Source organism: Cutaneotrichosporon oleaginosum (assembly GCF_008065305.1).
Source record: "Cutaneotrichosporon oleaginosum strain ATCC 20508 chromosome Unknown ATCC20508_contig03, whole genome shotgun sequence".
In the NCBI taxonomy this organism is placed as follows: domain Eukaryota; kingdom Fungi; phylum Basidiomycota; class Tremellomycetes; order Trichosporonales; family Trichosporonaceae; genus Cutaneotrichosporon; species Cutaneotrichosporon oleaginosum.
Genome location: NW_027072172.1, coordinates 1,712,686 through 1,731,293, shown reverse-complemented (window position 1 = coordinate 1,731,293; position 18,608 = coordinate 1,712,686). Strand labels below are relative to the sequence as shown.

The following is an 18,608-nucleotide window of genomic DNA, read 5'->3' as shown; positions in this document are numbered from 1 at the left end:
ACGCTGGTTGGTCGCTCGGACCTGCTGTCGGACTTCCCGCCGGCTGCGCCCACGTGGTTCAGCCTCCCATCCCCGTCAAGTCGCCGATGGGTTCAGAGGTAGAAACGTTTGTGTTTTGGCTCTCAGGAGTGCGGAGATTTCAGAAGTCTCCGTGTCACGTGGACACCACGGAGATCAGCCTCAGTCCACACCCACGTGGCTGTGCCTCGGCTCGTCCGGAATGAGCGGCATGAAGCGGGTGTAACTCAGGAACGACAAACAATCTCGTAGCCGCAGGCCCATACATGCCCCTCTCGAGCTCAGCAGACATCTCTCATTCTCAGTCGTACCATCAACCATCCTCTCATCCTCCAGCCTCTTGCCTCTTCGCTTATCTACCGCTGCTGCTCTCTCCCCGACTCCGCATTTCCCACCCGATTTCGGAGCATTCGACCTGCACGATCGGCTACTCCACTTATGCATCCCTGCTCCTGCAGGAGCGCCGTGATCATCCACTGCTGTATCCTCGCTCGCTTGCCGGCAGGGGAACCCAGTCCCGCACGCGCTTAGGCTCGGTTCCGGCTCTACAAACACGGGAGGGATCCCGCACTGCGCTGTGCATCGCCAGCCCACGTGAAGTTGGCGAGCACAGCGAGCCCTTGCAGCGGAGTCCCTCGCAAGCATGCAGATGACTTGGCGACAAACACAAAAGGAGCGAGCACGTTGCGAGGAACTCTTGTGGAGTCAAGTGCAGGTCTAAGACTCTCGTCATCCTTCGGCCGATACATTTCGGCTACAGCGTATGAAGCGGAGATCACAGCCATCACAGGCCGAGATGCAGCGGACATCGGGCGGATGATGGCATAGGAACACTTCTAACGAGAGAATCCAGTGTCTACCGCAAAACCACATGGCCACGCAGCGGTATTACATGACGCTGCGAGATCTCGTGACGAGAGGGAATATAGCGCGCGCACATCGGCGCGCGAAACATCCCACCGTACCAGACAGCCGGCCCTCCCTTCGCCATAACGTTCCTCGGTTGCGGATTCCCGTGGCGGCTGACCTGCCGGCATACGGTGGGGCTGGTACCTCGCGTGTTCGGGAACCTCGATGGGTGGTACGATGGGTGGATACCATTGCCAGAGTGTGGTGGCCGCGGGGCAACAGAGTTTTGGCTAGCGGACCCGTTGCCGGCAGCCAGGCCCCTTCCGAAACAGGCTTCGACGAGGTTCGGTGACAGTGTCACACAGCGAGATCCCGTGCAGCGAGATGAGGGTCGTCGGTATCGTCCTGCGAGCATGCGAGATGTCTCACTCTCACGTCGTTCGTCGACGTTGGCAGCGTGGCAGGTATGGAGGAACAGGGGGTCTTTGGCACGCACAGGAACGCATGGGCACGATTCCAGCCGAGCCCTGACTCCAAGGTCTGACAATGCTGAAACCACGGAACGGGATTGCATTAAGCGCACGGCAGCGATAGATCTTACGCGATGGCTGCCTGAAACGCTGGGACGATTGTTTTTTTCTCTGCCTGATCGTGTGCCTCCGCATGCCTCAAGCTATCCTCACATCCTCGGTCCGCCTTGACTCATTCTGCATCCTTGCCCACGTGCCTGGGCCGCAGCGAGCGGCCCCACTGACCTAGGCTCTCTGCTGACCTCTACTGACGCAGTGACCGCTGCTGACTGACACTGTGCTCCTGAACTATAGTCCACCCTCGGCGCTGCTGATACACTGCTGGATCTTGGAACGTTCTCCTGATCTCCTGCCTGCTGGCTCGAGTCCCCTGTCGCGCACCAAAACGCTTGACCAGATGCCAGCAGTCATCGAACCAGCCTCATCCGGCCCCGTTCCGCCCACCATGACGTCTGGCCCGCCCGTGGCGAGTTCCCACGAACACTGTAGTGACCGATTGCCCCCCTGCGTTGCGTGCGCGCATCCTGATTCCCGCTGCAATCATGCCGTAGCCCCTGGCCTTATCGAGAGTGGCGTACCCTGTGCACCATCACCCGGCCACCACCACGCCACAGACACCAGGCCAAGTCACCAGGGTCAGGGCATTCCTCGACGTTGCTGTTCACCTCGAGCTGAGCTCGAGCTCATCTCTCGGCTCGACGCAGCTATACTTGGACAGCATATCTGTTGTAACATGGCTGTCGAGGATCGTACAATACCGGCCCACTTGTCATCTCTTCGCAACTTGGTGTCCACATTCATTCGCCGTCTCATCCACCTCGACGCCGTTCATTCACCGCCCACATTCGCCGACCGTTGTTGAGCAACCGGCCCAGCCTGCCTTGGACGTCACCCCGCGCCTCGCCACTGCCACCGCGCTACCTGCCGACATGATCAGCCCCCCCGTTTCGTACGACCAGTCCCCGGCGGCCATCTTTCCCGAGGACGAAGATGCCTTCTGGCAGCTCTTCGACGGCTCCATGGCGGACATGAAGTTTGACGGTGCGCGCTCGGAGAGCGAGTGCCCACGCACGCTCGAGTCCTTCCTCGCGGCGTACGCGACGCCGGCGCCGTCGTCCGGCGCACCCGCCACGCCGCAAGTCACGCCGACGCTGCCGCCCGCGGCCGCCTTCCCGACCCCGTTCACGCCGGCGCCCGCGTTCTTCTCCGCCTCCCCCGAGGCGGGGAAGCAGCCGTCGGGCGGCCGCGAACTCAAGCGCCAGCGCAATACCGAGGCGAGCGCTCGCTTCCGCCTCCGCAAGAAACAGCGCGAGAACGAGCTCGAGTCCCATGCCAGTGAGGTGTCCCCCGGCCCCGCTGACGCCAGAACACCTCGAAGACGAGGTCGTAGCGCTGCGGGCAGAAAAGTCGGCGCTCGAGCGCCAAGTCAAAGTCCTGCTCGAGGTGCTGGGCAACGTCGGCCGCGAGCGCCGCGCCGACGAGGGCGAGGAAGCACCCACACCGCCTCCGCAGTAGTTCTCTCCATCTTCTCTCCATCTCACATTTCACTTTCTCACCGGCCTGCGGCCGGCGCCAGGTTCGCTCATAGAATAGATACAAGGACAATGATGTATGTATTACTAGGCTGTGGCGGAGACGAGTGGCGAGGATGGACGATGGCGCCACACACCAAGTGACACGACCGACAAGGTTTGGCTCACACCAGACTATCATGCATCCGCGCACGTAGGCACGAGCCGTCTCCAGCCGAGATTACGGTCGTCGAGGACTGCGGTATGGGGCTGGATTCCGGTGTCGTTGCCGTGCAATAATCGGACGATCCTTGTGCCAAGCCAGTGTCGTGGCAGTGGGCAGTGTGAGTTTGCGTGTGCGTTCGGCATCTTTGTGCTGCGTACATCCTTGCTCGCACGCTGGCTGGCGACCTCGTGCATGTACGGTGCAGTCGTTCGCAACAGGTACACCTCCCCTCCGGCCCGCAGGTACAGTCACGCCACGCGGCCGCGAACCTTGTACAGTCGTCGAGATCATCGTGTTTCACGCACCGCCAGCCAGCCAGCTATCGAGGAACCCGTGTGCTGCGCTGTAATCCAACTCCCAGGCCGTTTCAGAGCCTAGAGCGCCGTTTCATGCGCCACAATGCGTCGTCGAGGACAGTCGGAAAATCGGCCCGCAGTTGCGATTCCCGCGCTGCCGCTCGAGACGCTGGCCACATCCCGGGCCAGTACAGCGAGATCGGACCACGTCGCAGCCACTTGCAGAGTCCCTCCAGGCCTATTCTGAGCATTCAGGACGGATAGTTGTCGGCGGGTCGATGCATGCCGCGGAACGTGTCCCGCCGGCTTATTAGCGGCCCTGCATCACCCAACACTTCATTATGGATGTTTCAGGCTGATGTGGCGGGTGCGGAACTGCTTTGATGACGAAGAGTCAGCTGCTCGTCTGAACATGATGGAGTAGCTCCACTATGGACTACATACCACGTGCGGCCTTGCGAACGTGTCATGATACGCGTGAAGAACACTGACGATGGTCCGACATCCTGCAGCAACTCGTTCACATGCTCATGTTGCGCTCCCGAGGAATGCGCCAGCCTATCCCGCACTTCTGCCTTTTGTTTCGATCCGTCCTGAAGCCTTCGTGGCCGCGTCGACTGGGCGTGTACTCGTCATCAGACACCGTGCGACGCCTGTGTGATAGCGTGCGTCGTACATCACAGGCACATGTGTTCACGACATTACAGTACGCCACACTAAATCAAGCATGCCAGTTTACACTCCCGTCAGGCGGCGGGTAAGGCCCAGAAGAACTTGGCCGCCGTCGTTCTCGCCCCACCTGATGTCAGCGGCACCACACCAGCAACATACACCCCGGCCGACACCTCCTGGTAGCAACGCTCGAGCTCGGGCGATGCGCAAACCTCAGCCCAGTGGTCGATCTGCGTCAGCTGATACGAGATGGTACTCACCACATAGTCCATGATCGCCTGGTGCAGCTCGAAGAACGAGAATGTGGCCAGGAGGGCGGCGACGCACGAGCTCGGCGTGAGCTGGCGCAGCAGGGCGTCGCGCGCCAGCGCTTGCAACTCGTCCAGGCCGTAGCGGTGGGCAAGGAAAAAGACGGCGAGTGGGGACGGCGGTGTGGGCGGCACGGTGGGATGCTTGTGTGGCTCCGCTGGAGGTGGGGGCCGGCGAGGTGCCCCGCTCGGATAAGGTGAGCGGCCCACGGCTGCAGGGGAAGTTGGGGCGGTGGAAGGCAGTTTGGCGGCCGCCTTGCCCAGGGCAGGAAGGGCGGGCTTGCGCGGAGTACTTGCGATACGAGGTACGGTCGAAACAGGAGAGGAGGACTTGGTGCGGCTTATACCAGGACGTGGTGTGGCCTGAGTGCTGGTCGAGGATGAGGCGGCGGAGGGTCGTCTGGAGGCGCTTCCCTCAGACTTGGCCGAGGGCACGGGCCCGTGGCGGGGTGACCGGCGCCCGGCTGAAGGTGCAGTGCCAACGCTGGAGACGCTGCGGACCGTGCGGGCCTCGATGTCGTCTTCCTCCTCCAGAGGCACAAAGTCCCAGTTTTCCGAGCTCAGTAGGCGGCGCGCGGCTGTGCGGTCGACCCTCACCTGACTCATGACGGCTCTCACACTGTCCGTCGATGTGAACAGGATCTCGTCCGTGTAAAGCCACCTCAGGACCCAGTACACCGTATTGAAAGCGGCGTCGTCAACGACCAGGGTCGTCATGGTCGCGTCGGAGGCTTCTGAGAACCCGCCAGCCAAAGTCGCTTTGAAGTACTCGGCGTGCACAAGCATCTCCCAGTGCGCGTAAACTATGCGGCGGCGCGCCACCGCCTCGTAGTCGGCCGAGGCAGGGCCGTCCTGGTGCTCGAGACAAATAAAACGGACGTCACCTGTGCGCTGGGAGTCGAGAAGGGCGGCATTCATCCGTGTAACACGGCGGGAAACGAACTGCTGGTCGCTGTGCACAAGGGGCGGAAGACCGACCTCTGAGGCATGCTTGACGACGATGCGGATGCTGAACGAGTCACGCTCCAGCACTCCCGGATCGTCAAGAAGCACACTGAGTGGCGGCAACACCACTTCGTGGTACTCCTGCCGCTTGGAAAAGGTTGCGATAGCAGACTGGCTCCACAGCCACTCGGGCTCACCAAGCATGCGCTCGCCCGGCAGCTCAAAGTGCTTTAGACCCACAAAGACCTCGCGAGCGAAGAGACCGTCGGCGGGGATGTCCGAGTACTTGGCCCAGGTGGCGATGATTGCGAGGATGATCCGCGGTTCCTGCACCCCTTCACCGTCCGAGTATTCGTCGATCGTGTCTGGTGCCCGCTCTGCCACGTCAGTCCCGTAGCTGGCCCGCAAGCATCAAGCGCGCACCGAGATGGAGCTTGTACGACAGGTCGTCAAAGTACGTTTCGTCTCCGGCGAGAATCTCATGCCGCTCGTCGTCCTCTGGTGCGTCTTCCCCGCGGCCGCGTGCAGCCTCCTTCTCGAGCTGGATCTTGAGCTCTCGCACATTCTTGACTGGCCACTCGAAGGCGGTCTGCTTGGTCTCACAGAAGCCGAGGTTGGTGTGTGGCGCCCGGGCTTGCTCTTGATTGTGGGTGTGACGGGAGACGGGTGGGATCACGTAGGCTGTTGAGGGAAGGTGGATGCTGTTGGTGCGGCGGGAGGGTGTAGGGGTGGAAGCATCATTGCGTCCTCTAATGCTCTGTGTTGGAGTGAACGGGGTGGGAGTGGGGTTATCTGGGTTCCATCGAGTTGCCATGATTGAGATGCGGCTGATGAGCTGATGAAGTGTGGTGATGAGGTCAAGGCCAACGATGATATGGTGGTTGTTTACTCGATTCCGCCGACTGCATGCATGCCTGGGTTGGATCGTTGGCCACCGAGTGACGTAACCGTGGTCAAGTGTGGGGTAAGTGGAAACGTGGGGTATGTGGGGTTTGCGGGGTTTGCGGGGAAGTTTGCGAAAAGAAAGGAAAAGAAAAGAGAAGCGACGCGTCGAGAAGGAACCAATTGCGCGTGGCGATCGCGTGGTGCCTTCTAGGGTAGGATGTGCCTGGACCGACCGGCTCGTGCATGCCGCCTCGGGCCGCCACATTACGAGTCTTACCGGTAGGGCGCGGAACGGAGTCGGGTTTATGGCATGCATCTTGTGAGAAGGGGAATCACACCAAGGCTGACAGGCCTAGCAAGGGCAACCTCACGGAGCGAGCAGCAGATCAGCAGAAGGTTCTAAGAGGAGAGCCGGAGAGGAGCTGGAGGCCGGAGGGAGGATCGGAGGAGAGACAGTGGAGCAAGGGAATGGCGCTGTGTCAGAGGCGTGCAGAGTGTGCTCAACTGAAACAATCGGGGTCCAAGGGCCTCGCCCCTTCGAAAAGAGTTTGGTAAACGTGCCGGCCCAGACCCAACTTTTCGGATCCCATTCATTAACATCGTATCCTAATGTCCAATACAATCCACGCGTGGCGTCAATAGAAATGGGCGATAATGCCGTCTGCCCACACACCACCAGCAACAAGGACGCGGTAACCCTCGGCGCCTCGGCCTCCGACTACTCATCCCTTGGCAGCTCCCAGCTCCCAGCTTGCAACTAGCAACTGGCAAATAGAGCAGAGCAGTCACTTCTGCGCGTCTCTCCTCTACACAAACCGCCGCCGCCGCCGTTGAAAGCCCCTTCACCCTTGCGCCAAAGCGCCCGTCATCTCTTTAGCTCCCCCTCGATTGCCTGTGTGTCGCTCGCGGTCTCCTCACGCCCTTCGCGCGCCCTTTGCGCCTGTCGCCTCTCCCCTCTTCGGCTCTCCCAGCGCCTCCTCGCATCACGCCCTTTGCACCGTCGACCTCGTTTGGAGCGGCTGCCTCTTGTCGAAGACTAGTGCTCCCGCGTTAAGAGGCAAGAGGGGATCCAGCATCTGTGTGTACTCGAAACAAGTCGCTTCCATAGCCCACAACGTCCGCAACGGCCGCAACGGCCGCAACGCCAACGCCACGCTCACGCGCACGTTCATACCTTTGATTCTCGTCGGCCTCGTCGCTCGTCGGGGCGTCTCTTTTGCTCGCACCTCATTTCAAGCTTTCAAGCCTTGCTCAAATATCCTCAAATTCCTCGACAAGCCCACTTTCCATAATCCCATTCGCCTTCAAGCATTCATTTCTTCGCTTCTCCTCTTCATCATCCATTCTTTTCTCCTCTCGGCCCCTCTCGATCATCTCACTCCCTCATCTCGTCTTTGTCATTCTTCGTCCCATCCGCTCGCGGTCGCTCTCGATCCACTCCCCGCACTTCTTTTCAACCACCCCCCCCCCCCCCCCCCCCCTCCCCTCTCCCCCCCTCAAGACCTCCGACGCCCTTCATCAACATCATTTTCACTCGCCCTCCCCTGCCAGCTAACACGGCCAACATTGCCTTCGTGTATAATCTTCGCACCGGCCCCCCCCCCCTAATCGACGAAATCCATCTGTCAGCCGTCTCCACAAAGCAGTGCGTACACAAGGCCTTGTACCTCTCCTCTCACGATCCCACGAGCACATGAGCACAGCTGACCTCGCAGTTAACCCTTGTCCGCGCCTTGACGTAGTGCGCAGACATTGTCCTCTACACTACTTCTACCCAGCATGAGGGCTCTTAACCACACTGCCCCCCGCTTCCGGTCGCAGCCACCCCCACCCATGGGTATGCCGCTCGCCCCGCCCCCGACGCTGGACGTCCCTCCTCGCCTTGCCGGCTCGCTCGCAACTCCAATGCCCACCCCACTCGCTACCCCACTTGCACCCCCTCCTCCTCCACCCATACGCCTGTCTAGCTCCCAGCCCCACATTCGCACCGAACGCTACGCTGGCGTCGAACACACCCTCGGCCCCATTTTCAACGACGAGGAAGACGGCGACGACTCTGACTACATTGCCGCCAAAATGGCTTACCTGGGTATTAGTGGCAACCGCAACAACAGCCATGGCAATGCTGCGCGCTACTCGGGCCCTGCCATGCGCCAGGAAGTCCACTACCACCAAGTAGACCCCATGACCTCCGAGTTCCAACGCCGCCAGTTTGCCCAGCAGCAGCTTCTCCACCTGCAGATGGCTCGCCAGCAGCAACAGCAGCAGCAACAGCAGCAGCAGCAGCAGCAGCAGCAGCAGCAGCAGCAGCAGCTTGAAATTCAGCAGCAGAACGCCGCTCTCCAGAATTTGCTGCGCTCCAACACCAACCCGCATCAGCTGCGCGAAATGATTGCGCTTGCTGAGCTTCAGCGCGCACAGGAGGCTGCGACGACGCCGCACAGTGCATACACTCAGCATCTGGCTGCGGCCCAAATTCTCAACCAGCAGGTTCTTCAACAGCAGATCATGGCGCTTCAGGCCCAGCAGGCGCAGCAGATGACTGCGGGCCACCGTCACACGCTTGCTGCCCAGCTTGAAGCTGGCACTCTGCGCCGCGAGCGTGAACGTGAGCGCGAGCTGCGCTCGCGTCCCCTTAGTCCCGATGACTCGCAGCTGCGTGCTGCATTCGAGGGCGCGCCGTCGGGCTACTTCCCGGCCATTTCGCCTCCCATTGACTCCGCAATGGGCGTAGGGTGGAACTCGACCACAGGCAAGCCTGCGCCCGCCCCCGTTATACCGGAGTGGCCTTTTGGCTGGAACAACGTCCCGCCTCATTCCACTTCCACCCGCACACCGCCGCCCATGTCGTCAACCGATTCGAGCACTCGTGCGCCTTCGCCCCCCTCTGTAACTCCGCCGCCCTCGGTTCCCGCTGCGCCCCTTGGTCGCTTTGCCCGTACGCGTCAGGAGCTTGACGCTGCCAAGGTGGCTGCCCCAGGCGTCCCACCTCTCGCGACCTTTTTGTCCCGTCGCCGCCAGACTGACGACGACGCCCTATCGATTTCATCATTCCCCGACGTGACTTCACCCATCTCGGAGACGGCCCCGTCGACTGCGCGCGCCCCGTACCGCAAGTGGTCTGCGGAGTCTGGCCGCAAGGTGTCCTCGGACCTGGGGCACCTTGACCCCGCCTCTCACCTGGAGTGGGGCTACTGTGCTCCTGCGCCTCGCTCGCAGTCATTTTCTGTCTCGCGCACGACTGAAGACCACCGCCCTCGTGTGCATCAGCACATTGCTCCAGCTCCCACTCACGCGGTGAGCTACGTGACGCGTCAGCCCTTCGGCCCTCCTGGCTCTCCCCAGGAATTGGCCCTCAAGAACTTTGCATCACGGTAAGTTAGGAGTGATGGTCGTTTCTGATCAACAGCATCCGTCGCAAGGCTGGCCAAAATCTCGGAATGCTGACCCGCCGCACCGAGGTCACCGATGCCTAGTCGACTTGCCATGTGTCACGAATATTTCTGCTCAACTGCTACGGTACATGATTATCCACACCACGGCTCGATGCCGCACGCTCCCTTTCCCGTCTCTGGACCCTGGTCTCCTCACGGCTCACGCCGAACATGTTTATGGACTATGGGTCGTAGCGTCCGAAGTGACGCCAATAGTATGTACGTTGTACGATATCGTAATTCCCAGTGTCATGCATGCGATGCTGGCGCAGGTTGGCGCTGCATGGTGGTCTCAGTTTGAGCGAATTTCATAGCAGATGTGAGACATCGAAGTGGAGGGCGGAAGCAAAGTTGACGCGTCGCGCGTCACCCTTCATGAGCCATGCCACAAGGCTGCGAGTGACTGGGCACAATCAGCACAACAACCTTCATCACACACCATGCCTCCCCGCAAGCGCGCGCGGCGCAGCGGGGTGGATGAGCCCACCCCAACTCCTCCTCCTCCTCCTCCGCCGCCAACAGCGCGCACGCAGCAGCGCCCCGCGGCGGGAGGAAGCCGCTACCGCACCCGCCACCGACGCGATGTGCGCGGCCCCGAGCTCGCAGTGCTCGAGGGCGGGCGTGCCGACCTCGTCCCGCCCTCCGACGACGAAGAGTACGACGAGTGGCGCGCGGTACGTGCCGTGGAGCGCGCCGAGCGCGAGCGCGAGCGCGAGCGGCTCGGCGCCCCCGAATCGCTGTATCGGATCGAGGAGCCGGTCGCTGGCCCATCGCACTCTCGGCGCCGCTTCGTCTTCCTCTTCTCGTCCCCCGGCAGCTCGCGCTCACCCTCGCCCGTCGCATCGCCCCCAGAATCCCCATCAGACATGTTCGCATCGCACCCGCCGCGACTATCCTCCAAAGGCAAAGGGCGTGCCGAGGCCTCCCCGTCCCCCTCCCAATCTCCACCTTCCCAGCCGCCTCACGCTGAACGCATCACGCTGCAATTGGGCTCTCCGAAGCTGTTCACGTGTCGACGCTCACCGGGCAGGCGCGACCATCTTCCTTCGCACTCGTACTCGCCGCCACCGCCCGCGTCGGAGCCAGTGCCCCCTGTCCCGCCGCACCCGCCACCACAAGTCTCCTCGGCCGACGCCGACGCAGACGCCACGCTTCCAGATGTACATTTGGATGATGACCTGCCTTCCGGCACGCCCGTCACTGCGGTGCGCTCGCCCTCGGTCCATGAGAGCCAGCCCACTCAACCTATGCCAGATGTAGGCCTCGGATCCTTCTACTCCCACGACAGCCAGCTACCTCTCCCTCGGGAGATGATCGAGGAGCCGTGGGGCATGGACCTTGACGTGGAGGATACTTCTGGGCCAGCCAAGGCAGGTTCAGCCAGCCAAACGGCGTTGCAGCGATCAACCCATTTCTTGGCTTCACAGGTGAGAGCGAACCTTTCCTCGCCATCACCGTCGAGGGTCGATTCTAGTCGCCCACCGCCCCGCCTGTCACAAGCCATCCTCCCCCCGTCTTCGCCTGTCCAAAGTCCGCCAGTCTCTCAGCCGACGGATGAGTCTCAGCGGCGTGCAACTCCGCTGCCGGGCCCACTTCTTCCTCCTTCGCCATTCCGCCCGTCTGAGGAGCGACCCGCGTCTCAGCAACCGCCGCCGCCGTCTTCCCCCGACGCTCTCGACCTTCTTGCGGACAATCGGGCTGCCCAGGTCGCTGCTGTGAGACCTACTGCGTCTCAGACTGACAATGTCCCTGGGACGGACCATGGCGTAGACAGACCACCCCAACCGTCCATTGACCCGGCGCTGCTTCAGTTCCGCATTGCGCGCACATTTCGCACCCGTACGGCGCTGCAGCTTCAGCCATACACGAAAGAGAAGCAGTTATACGAAAACGCGCTTCGCAAGGGCGGCCTGGCGAAGGGACGGCGCGCAGTCGCTCCCTCAGCGGAAATCCGCGCTGCAAACGAGGAGGAGACGCAGACTCAAGAGGGCCAGTCGTCCTCCGACAGCGAAGCTACGCCTCCAGACGCCATCGTAATTGGGGCAACGCAGGAGCAGGCGCCGCCTCGTCGGCGTGAGCCAAAGCCCCTCGTCGATGCCGACTACGACGAGTACTTCCTCGAATTTGGCGAGGTTGCTGACGACGATGAGGAGTGCCAGAAGCGCCTCCAGGTCATCGCTCGCAAGCGGCTGCGCGCGGCCAAGGAGGCGCGGCGGAAGGAGCGGGCTGCGGAGCGCACCCGGCGAGCGTTCGAGAACCTCATGAAAGAGACGGACAGGGAGAAGGAGGTCGAGCGGAAGGAGGCGGAAAAGCGCCAGCGCGAGAACACTGCGCGCGGACGGGAACTCTCAAAGGGCCCCAGCAAGACGGCGCCCAGGCCAGCTCCAGCTACGAGGGAGAAGAGTCCGGCCAGAACATCGCGCATCACGGCTGATCGAGATCGTGCCAGAGTGGTGAGTGTGAAGCGGGCTATGTCGCTGAAATTCCAGACATCTACCAACCGTACACCGGCAAGGAGGGGTCGTACTGTCACCTACAGCCGTCGTACGCAGCGCCAAGTATTGGACCGCCCAGACTCAGAATCACCTTTATCGTCGCCGCCACCCTCGCCTTCCACCTCTCAACACCAATCTGCCCTGTCACCAAATGAGCTCCCTCCACCCTTGAGCACTCCAGCCCTCACCTCTCATCCTGGCCGAGCCTGGACATCAACCACGCCTCCAGGTGCTTTGCCAGCTGAACCAATGGACATCGATACGCTAGACATCGCACGGGAGGGCGACAGTCACAGAGTCGATGACTTTGAGACCGCCCCCTTTGGTGGCTTTGTTGACAGCGATGATGACCGGCCCTTTACTCCCCACCGCCTGTCAAGTCCTCCGGCAGCTCCGACCTCGCGCTCCACTCGGCGCCGTCGCATAGCCTCAAGCTCGAGTCATTCGTCTGACACAGACACCGGTGACTCCTCACAGCCACAGGTCGACAAGCGCCGGCGCATCGCCGAGCGGATGTTGCCGCGCGCCATGCTGAAGCGCCTGGAACAGGAGGCCGCCCAGCAGAAGCGACGAAAGGAGGATCGTCAGCGACGCGCAGCCCGTGCAGATGACTCACCAGTCCGCCCAGGTCATGCGGTGGTGCGACGTCGTGGAGGTGGTGCTCTCGACGATATAGGCGATCTTTTCGACGACGGCTCAGAATCTGACGATGGACGGGGTCTCCTCAGTCTGCACGCGGAGGAGCGTGATGAGTCCGATGTCTCATCGGATGAGGGTTTGGGTCGCCAACTCATTCTCACCCTCCAAAGCGACAGCGAGGGATCAGAAGCAGCAGAGGACAGCGGCCGGCCTGCGGCGCTGGCCCGACTTCAGCGTGGTGACTTCGAAGCGATCGTGCACGGCAGGCGATCTGTGGAGCCACGACAACGAGGGCCGCAGCGTGGCGAGCTTCGCCGCCACCGTCCCGCACTGCGCATTTCGAAGCGCCCATCCACATCTCGAACTGGCGAGAAGAATCACGCGAGGGTGTCGAAAGGCCGAATTTTGAGCGAGTCACAGCTTTACCAGACACGACTAAATTCTCCAGTGGAGGAGACGACCCCTGTCCGCCCACAGAAGTCGAAGGCCAGAAGCAGCAAGAGCAAAAGCAAATCCTCCGCTCGTGCAGATCGCGGCGGGAAAGATGACCGTCGCAGCAAGGGCGCAGCTCGTCCTGCTATCCGCCTCGATGACAACGTCATCTTCGCGACCGGCGACTTCGCGTTCTCGAGTGACTCGGATGACATCGAGATCCAAGGCGCGACACCTGCACCCGCACCACGGGCTCTGCCGCGGGGGCCTCTCGCACAGATGACTACCAAGAATGGTCGCCTGTACGCAAGGACCGCGTCCTCCCCCACCCCGGCTCCTCCGCCACCTCGTCGCGCTCCAGCCCCCAAACAGCAACTTGATGAAGGCGTTGGCAAGGCTCGCTCCTGGGCGAACTTTGACCGGTTCCCAATCGATTTCGAGATCACGCCACTGCCGATGGGGGTGTATTGCGGTGCAGAGACTGTCCCAGGCAGTGGGCTGCTTGGTACATTTCTGGGTCAGCTCGACGGCGAATTCTTGCAGGAGCTGAAACCCATCTCGACGCACGGCGTGTCACTGCACTCCGAGATGTCTTCCGATGAGGCCCTCGAAGTGCTTCCAATCGTCCTCGACGGCATGACGGCCTCCATTCGCAGCTGTATTGACGCAACTTCGACGGCAAAGGTCCATTCCGATCTCCGGCCCCTGCGATTCATCCGTGACTACCTCGCCCAGGCCGACGTCGATACCCGTGGGCGCTTGTTCGCGCCCTTCCGCAACTTTGGCCAACAGCTCGATGACGTGGTTCTGGACAGCAGCCGTGCGCGTCGAGGGCTAGTTCTCCAACTGCTCGAGGTGCGTTATGCCTTGTTTGAGATTGCGGCGATCGCCGGCGACCGCGAGGATCTCGCCACGGCCGCGACGCAGCTGATCGGACTGCTCTTGGTGTATGGTTTCGATCGTACTGTTCGCCCGCTCCGACGCATTTTGAGCGGGCAAGCGGATACGCCTGAAGTCACAGACGTTACTGTCGCCCTTTGGGTGTCACTGCTCCATATCCTAGCGGCCTATGACAAGCAGCACCCTCCCTCCACCAACGCAGTCGATGATACGTTCTCTGCGGCCCTGGCGGAAGCGCTGAGTCGACGATACGGAGGCGAAATTGGACCACTGGCCGCTGAACGCATCTGGTTTCTGGTGTTTGGCCTCTGTGCAATTGCTCAGTTTGGTGTGGACGGTACGGTTGTCGCTGAGTACACGCCGTATCCGCGCTGGACGCTAGTAAAGCTTGCCCTGGGACATATCAAGATCACCCACAGTCAAGAGGCAGAGGAGTCTGCTCACCTTGATCAACTTCAGGGTCGCGACCGCTACATCAAAACTGTCGTGGCTCGCTGTCTCCGGCTGTCCTCGACATGGCGGTGGAACTTTGACTCGAGGAGCTTCTCCGTTGCGACTCGCGACCTCGGAATGATTTTCAAGGCGCGACAGCACCGCAACCTGCCAACGGAGCCACCGGCCGACTTCCCTCGCTTCATCGCGGACTTTGATATCTCTCTTACAGCGGAGGACGACACGCGGAGAGCCTCAGCCTTCGAGCTGTGGCTTCGCCTCGCCTGTGTCGCGGCGTCAGACTTGATTGGGGCAGCCGAGGAGTTGAGTGCCGCGCACCGCGCCGAACGGGACGTCCAGCGCCTCATCATGTCCATCTTCCCCCTCTCGGCTGTGCCGTTCACGCGGGCGAGCCCCCCTACACCACGGCAGCTCAGCGCCCTCGTGAATCGGTATTCCACGATGGTGGTCGCGTGCTACTTTTCGCCCTCCCTCTTGCCGTGGCTGCTCGCCAACTCGCGCAAGTGGCTCGCCTTTGACGCCGCCGACTTCGGATCTCGCCAGGTGTGCATACGCGGGCTAATGTACCTTGGCGTCGCGTGCCGCCATCATTCTCACCCACTTGACGCGGTTGTTGGCCGCCTCGCGGATATCCTCGCGACATTGCAGGCGGAATTCGAGCAGCTCGGGCGTCCCACCAATGCGCCCAGCTTTCCAACGCGCATCGAGATCGAACGCACCATGGTGCTCGTCGTCTCGTGCTTCCGACAAATCATCGTGCACCCAAGATACTTGCCTAGCGCTGAACCGGTCTACCCCGACCCAGTTCTGCTCCACGAGTGTACGTTTGCTCCCCTTTCCCCAGCTGACAATAGCCTGGACTGCACGCATCTTCCAGCTCGATCTCGTCAGGGACGTGAAGTCGGGACTGGAGGTCGTCGCCACTATCCAGGCCTTCCTGGACGCGCGAGCAACAGCGCTGCCTAAACGTGCCAAAGCTGCGCGCACGTTACGTCAACAAGAAAGCGTTGACGACTATCCTAGCCTCGGGTTTGACTTCAATGCCATTGACTTGGCTGCGTTGGGCGGCGACGAGGCTCCTCCGGAGCCTGAGGATCCCATCGAGGTGCAGGATGCGGTGTTTGCGGAGGTGAGCTTTCAAAACGACTGTCTACTGACCCCAGACAATTGTTAAGAGCATCTGCCCGCGGATCTACCGCCTGCTGTCCGACATGCTGCCCGCGTCCGAGATCAACAAGCCGGGAGAGAAGAAGGGCGCAGAGCGCCTGGTTCTCATCAACCGTCTCACACAATGCTGGAGCGATTGTGCGGCGGTCGCTGTCGTCGAGCACAATCGGTCGGGCTGGGATGTGTACGCGTCGAGCTACGGGGCACAGTCATGGTCGCGCATCGGCAACGACCTTGGCCGCATCCGCGTCGGCCTGCAGTTCATGACGAACGTCGCCCACCTTGATCCCGGCTCATTCAGGACACTGGAGAGCGAGTACATCCTGCTCCTCTTCCAAAGCATCGCAACGGATCGCCTGACAATCGAGCACAAGTTCACAAGCGCTCTTTTCAGTCTCCCAGGCACGCTGGATCATATGCTCTTCGATGGCATTCAAGCCGTTGGAGTTGAGGACCTTTCGCGCACCACATTCATGGAGCGCCGCCTCGCGATTCTGAAGGTGGCTTTCCGCAACATCCCCTCCCTGCTGGGATCACACCTCACACCAACGGACATGAGGACGCTCATTGTTCGCTGCATGAACACGCTTGTGGAGAGCATGGTGATGTACGACGGTGCGATCGATGCACGGGGCGTCCTTCACCGCCAGGCGTATCGTGTATTCGTAGGGGAGGTCGTGCGCGCACTCCGCCTACACGTGGGCGAGCACGTGAGAGAGATGACGGCGTCGGGGCTGAAGGCGTTGGAGTGGGCGTAGTATGTAGCTAGGTAGTTGACAGCAGCGGCAATGTAGCATACTCGCATCGGTAATCGCGAGGCGAGGTTGTCGGAATGAAGTTGACACGCGGCAGCGGTCGCTGATCTCCGGTGTTGCCACCGGTTATCGCCCGCTCATAAGCGGGGTAGGCCCAACTTTCGTTGCGCGACGCGTTCTTCGATATCTACTTCACAATCTCTCCTCCCCTCCACAATCGTCTAGACAGCTGCACCTTCGCTCCTCCGCATCCTCACATACCCAGCCCGCCGACACTCTCACCTCCCCCACCTCCCCGCCCCACACCACCGCCATGACCTCCACAATGCTCCCCGCGACGAAGGACGAGGCCGCCGAGCTCCGCACCCTCCTCGGCCGCGCCAAGTTCGGCCGCGGCATGGCCGAGCACCTCACGCTGTACGCCGCGCACCCCGTGCCGCCCGAGAACGACCGAGGGGGACGGAATGCCAACAGCTGGCAGATGGTCGTGCAGGGAGTCGTGCAGGATGGTGAGTTTTGGGGGGCTCGTGCGTTGGAAGAGTGGTGTTGGCGGAGCGCGAGTAGGCGGAGCGCGAGTAGGCGGGGCGTGAGTAGCCAGAGTGCAAGCAGAGAGAGCACGACTGGGCGAGGCAGGCCGAGGTCGCGCGATGCGGGCAGGACGGGGGTAGGCGGGCCCGGGTTGACGTGGTGGAGAGTGGAGAGGTTGACGTGGTGGAGAGTGGAGAGCGCCTGCTGACATCAGAATGGGCCAATGGCCTTGGAAACCTGCACGGAGCGGCTGCGGCGTGGCTCGTCGATGTGTGAGCTCGACCCGCGTGATGCGATCTGACAGCAGCCTGACGTCGTGTGCGCTCGGACGCCTGTCGACGCCGTCGTTCTGGGGCCCGCCTATGCTCGGCGGCGTGACGATCCAGCTCGACATGACATACTACAATCCGGCACCTGTGTGAGTTCTTAAGAGAGGGGGGGAGGGGGGGCAGCGCAGGACGGAGAGGGCAGAAGAGGAGGTTGGTCGGTCAAAGGGGGCCGCTGAGTGAAAGACGGAGGAAAAAGTGGAGGCGGGAGGAGGGAGCGGGTGCGACGCAGTCGGGGCAAGAGGTGGCTGGGCCACCAGTTGAAGGAAGGGTGGCAAGGACGAAGAGGGATGTTGAAACTGAGCTGACATCAGTGGGACCAAGATCCGCATCGTGGTGACGGTGGAGAGAATGGCACGGACGCTGGCGAACACGCGCTGTGACGTGAGTATTGTTGAGAGCTCCGAGAGATGGGGTGAGATTCAGTGGAGAGATCGTGCGGTTGTCCGAAATGTGCGCCCCAGTGGCAGGTGGCTCCATGAGCTGTGTGGGGCGTGCTGTGGCCGACGGCGATGGAGGCGGGGACTTGGGATCTGGGCGGTGACAGAGATCTGGCTCGATTGCTCTAGCCCAGAGCATCGCGCCAAGTCTTCCGCTCATCAACGGGGGCTGTGGAAGGTGGAGCTGCAGGACGGGCGTGGTTGCCACCCGATGGCGGCAATGAGACGAGGGAGAGTGGAGTTGCAAGCGCGCGCGTACGCCCCATGCTCATATCACGGTCCGCCCGTCCGCCGATCGTGGATGATCTGGATAGTACCACTCGGCGCGGAGAAGCCGTTCATTGGCGAGTTGCCCGAGCACGGCCTTGTCGTGGAAATCAGATAAGATCGAGGCGCACGGCTGCCTCTAGCCCCACGCAGTCTCCACACCGTCTCCCGCTCCACACACAGCCTCCCACTCGCTGAGTCCCTCCAACACTCACCTCTCCACACAATCGTCCCACGCCCTTGTCGGGCGCTCCCCTGTCGGCTTCTCAAGCCTTCATGCCCCCTCCACATTCATTGTTTACCCTGCTGACCCCAGATCCTCGAGTGGGATACGGGCAAGCGTCTCGCCTCGGGCACACACGCCAAGGCCTGGCGCCCAGCCAAGATGTAGAGTTGTATTCGTTCGTTGTTTTTGGATGGCATTTGTGGACAGGTAGCGGGGCCGTGGATGGCCCCAAGCAAGTAGAAGTTCGAGTGATCCGGTGATATACCACCGTCATTGGAATACCACGCGAGAGTGGGGCAGGTGTGC

General features: G+C 61.6%; 5 protein-coding genes across 5 annotated transcripts; 3 read left to right on the top strand and 2 right to left on the bottom strand.

The window, feature by feature from the left end:
* Positions 1-874: 874 nt before the first annotated feature.
* On the bottom strand, positions 875-1,441 carry COLE_03892 (uncharacterized protein; the record flags this gene model as incomplete). Its single annotated transcript, XM_018419840.2, has 1 exon — positions 875-1,441. One exon carries the CDS (start codon positions 1,439-1,441, stop codon positions 875-877), a length of 567 nt encoding a protein of 188 aa, XP_018275942.1.
* Positions 1,442-1,794: 353 nt separating this feature from the next.
* On the top strand, positions 1,795-2,259 carry COLE_03891 (uncharacterized protein; the record flags this gene model as incomplete). The annotated part of the gene is made up of 1 exon (XM_018419839.2): positions 1,795-2,259. The coding sequence occupies one exon, from the start codon at positions 1,795-1,797 to the stop codon at positions 2,257-2,259; it is 465 nt and encodes a 154-aa protein (XP_018275941.1).
* Positions 2,260-2,326: 67 nt separating this feature from the next.
* On the top strand, positions 2,327-2,912 carry COLE_03890 (uncharacterized protein; the record flags this gene model as incomplete). Its single annotated transcript, XM_018426084.2, has 2 exons — positions 2,327-2,732; positions 2,764-2,912. The coding sequence occupies 2 exons, from the start codon at positions 2,327-2,329 to the stop codon at positions 2,910-2,912; spliced, it is 555 nt and encodes a 184-aa protein (XP_018275940.1).
* A 1,253-nt stretch (positions 2,913-4,165) lies between these two features.
* COLE_03889 (uncharacterized protein) lies at positions 4,166-6,169 on the bottom strand (the record flags this gene model as incomplete). Its single annotated transcript, XM_018424286.2, has 4 exons — positions 4,166-4,229; positions 4,262-4,332; positions 4,363-5,732; positions 5,779-6,169. 4 exons carry the CDS (start codon positions 6,167-6,169, stop codon positions 4,166-4,168), a joined length of 1,896 nt encoding a protein of 631 aa, XP_018275939.1.
* A 1,850-nt stretch (positions 6,170-8,019) lies between these two features.
* On the top strand, positions 8,020-18,467 carry COLE_03888 (uncharacterized protein; the record flags this gene model as incomplete). The annotated part of the gene is made up of 12 exons (XM_018426110.2): positions 8,020-9,614; positions 9,650-9,701; positions 9,922-9,946; positions 9,999-12,127; positions 12,164-15,413; positions 15,448-15,722; positions 15,757-16,470; positions 16,544-17,024; positions 17,258-17,315; positions 17,351-17,461; positions 17,684-17,753; positions 18,393-18,467. The coding sequence occupies 12 exons, from the start codon at positions 8,020-8,022 to the stop codon at positions 18,465-18,467; spliced, it is 8,835 nt and encodes a 2,944-aa protein (XP_018275286.1).
* Between the last annotated feature and the right edge of the window lie 141 nt (positions 18,468-18,608).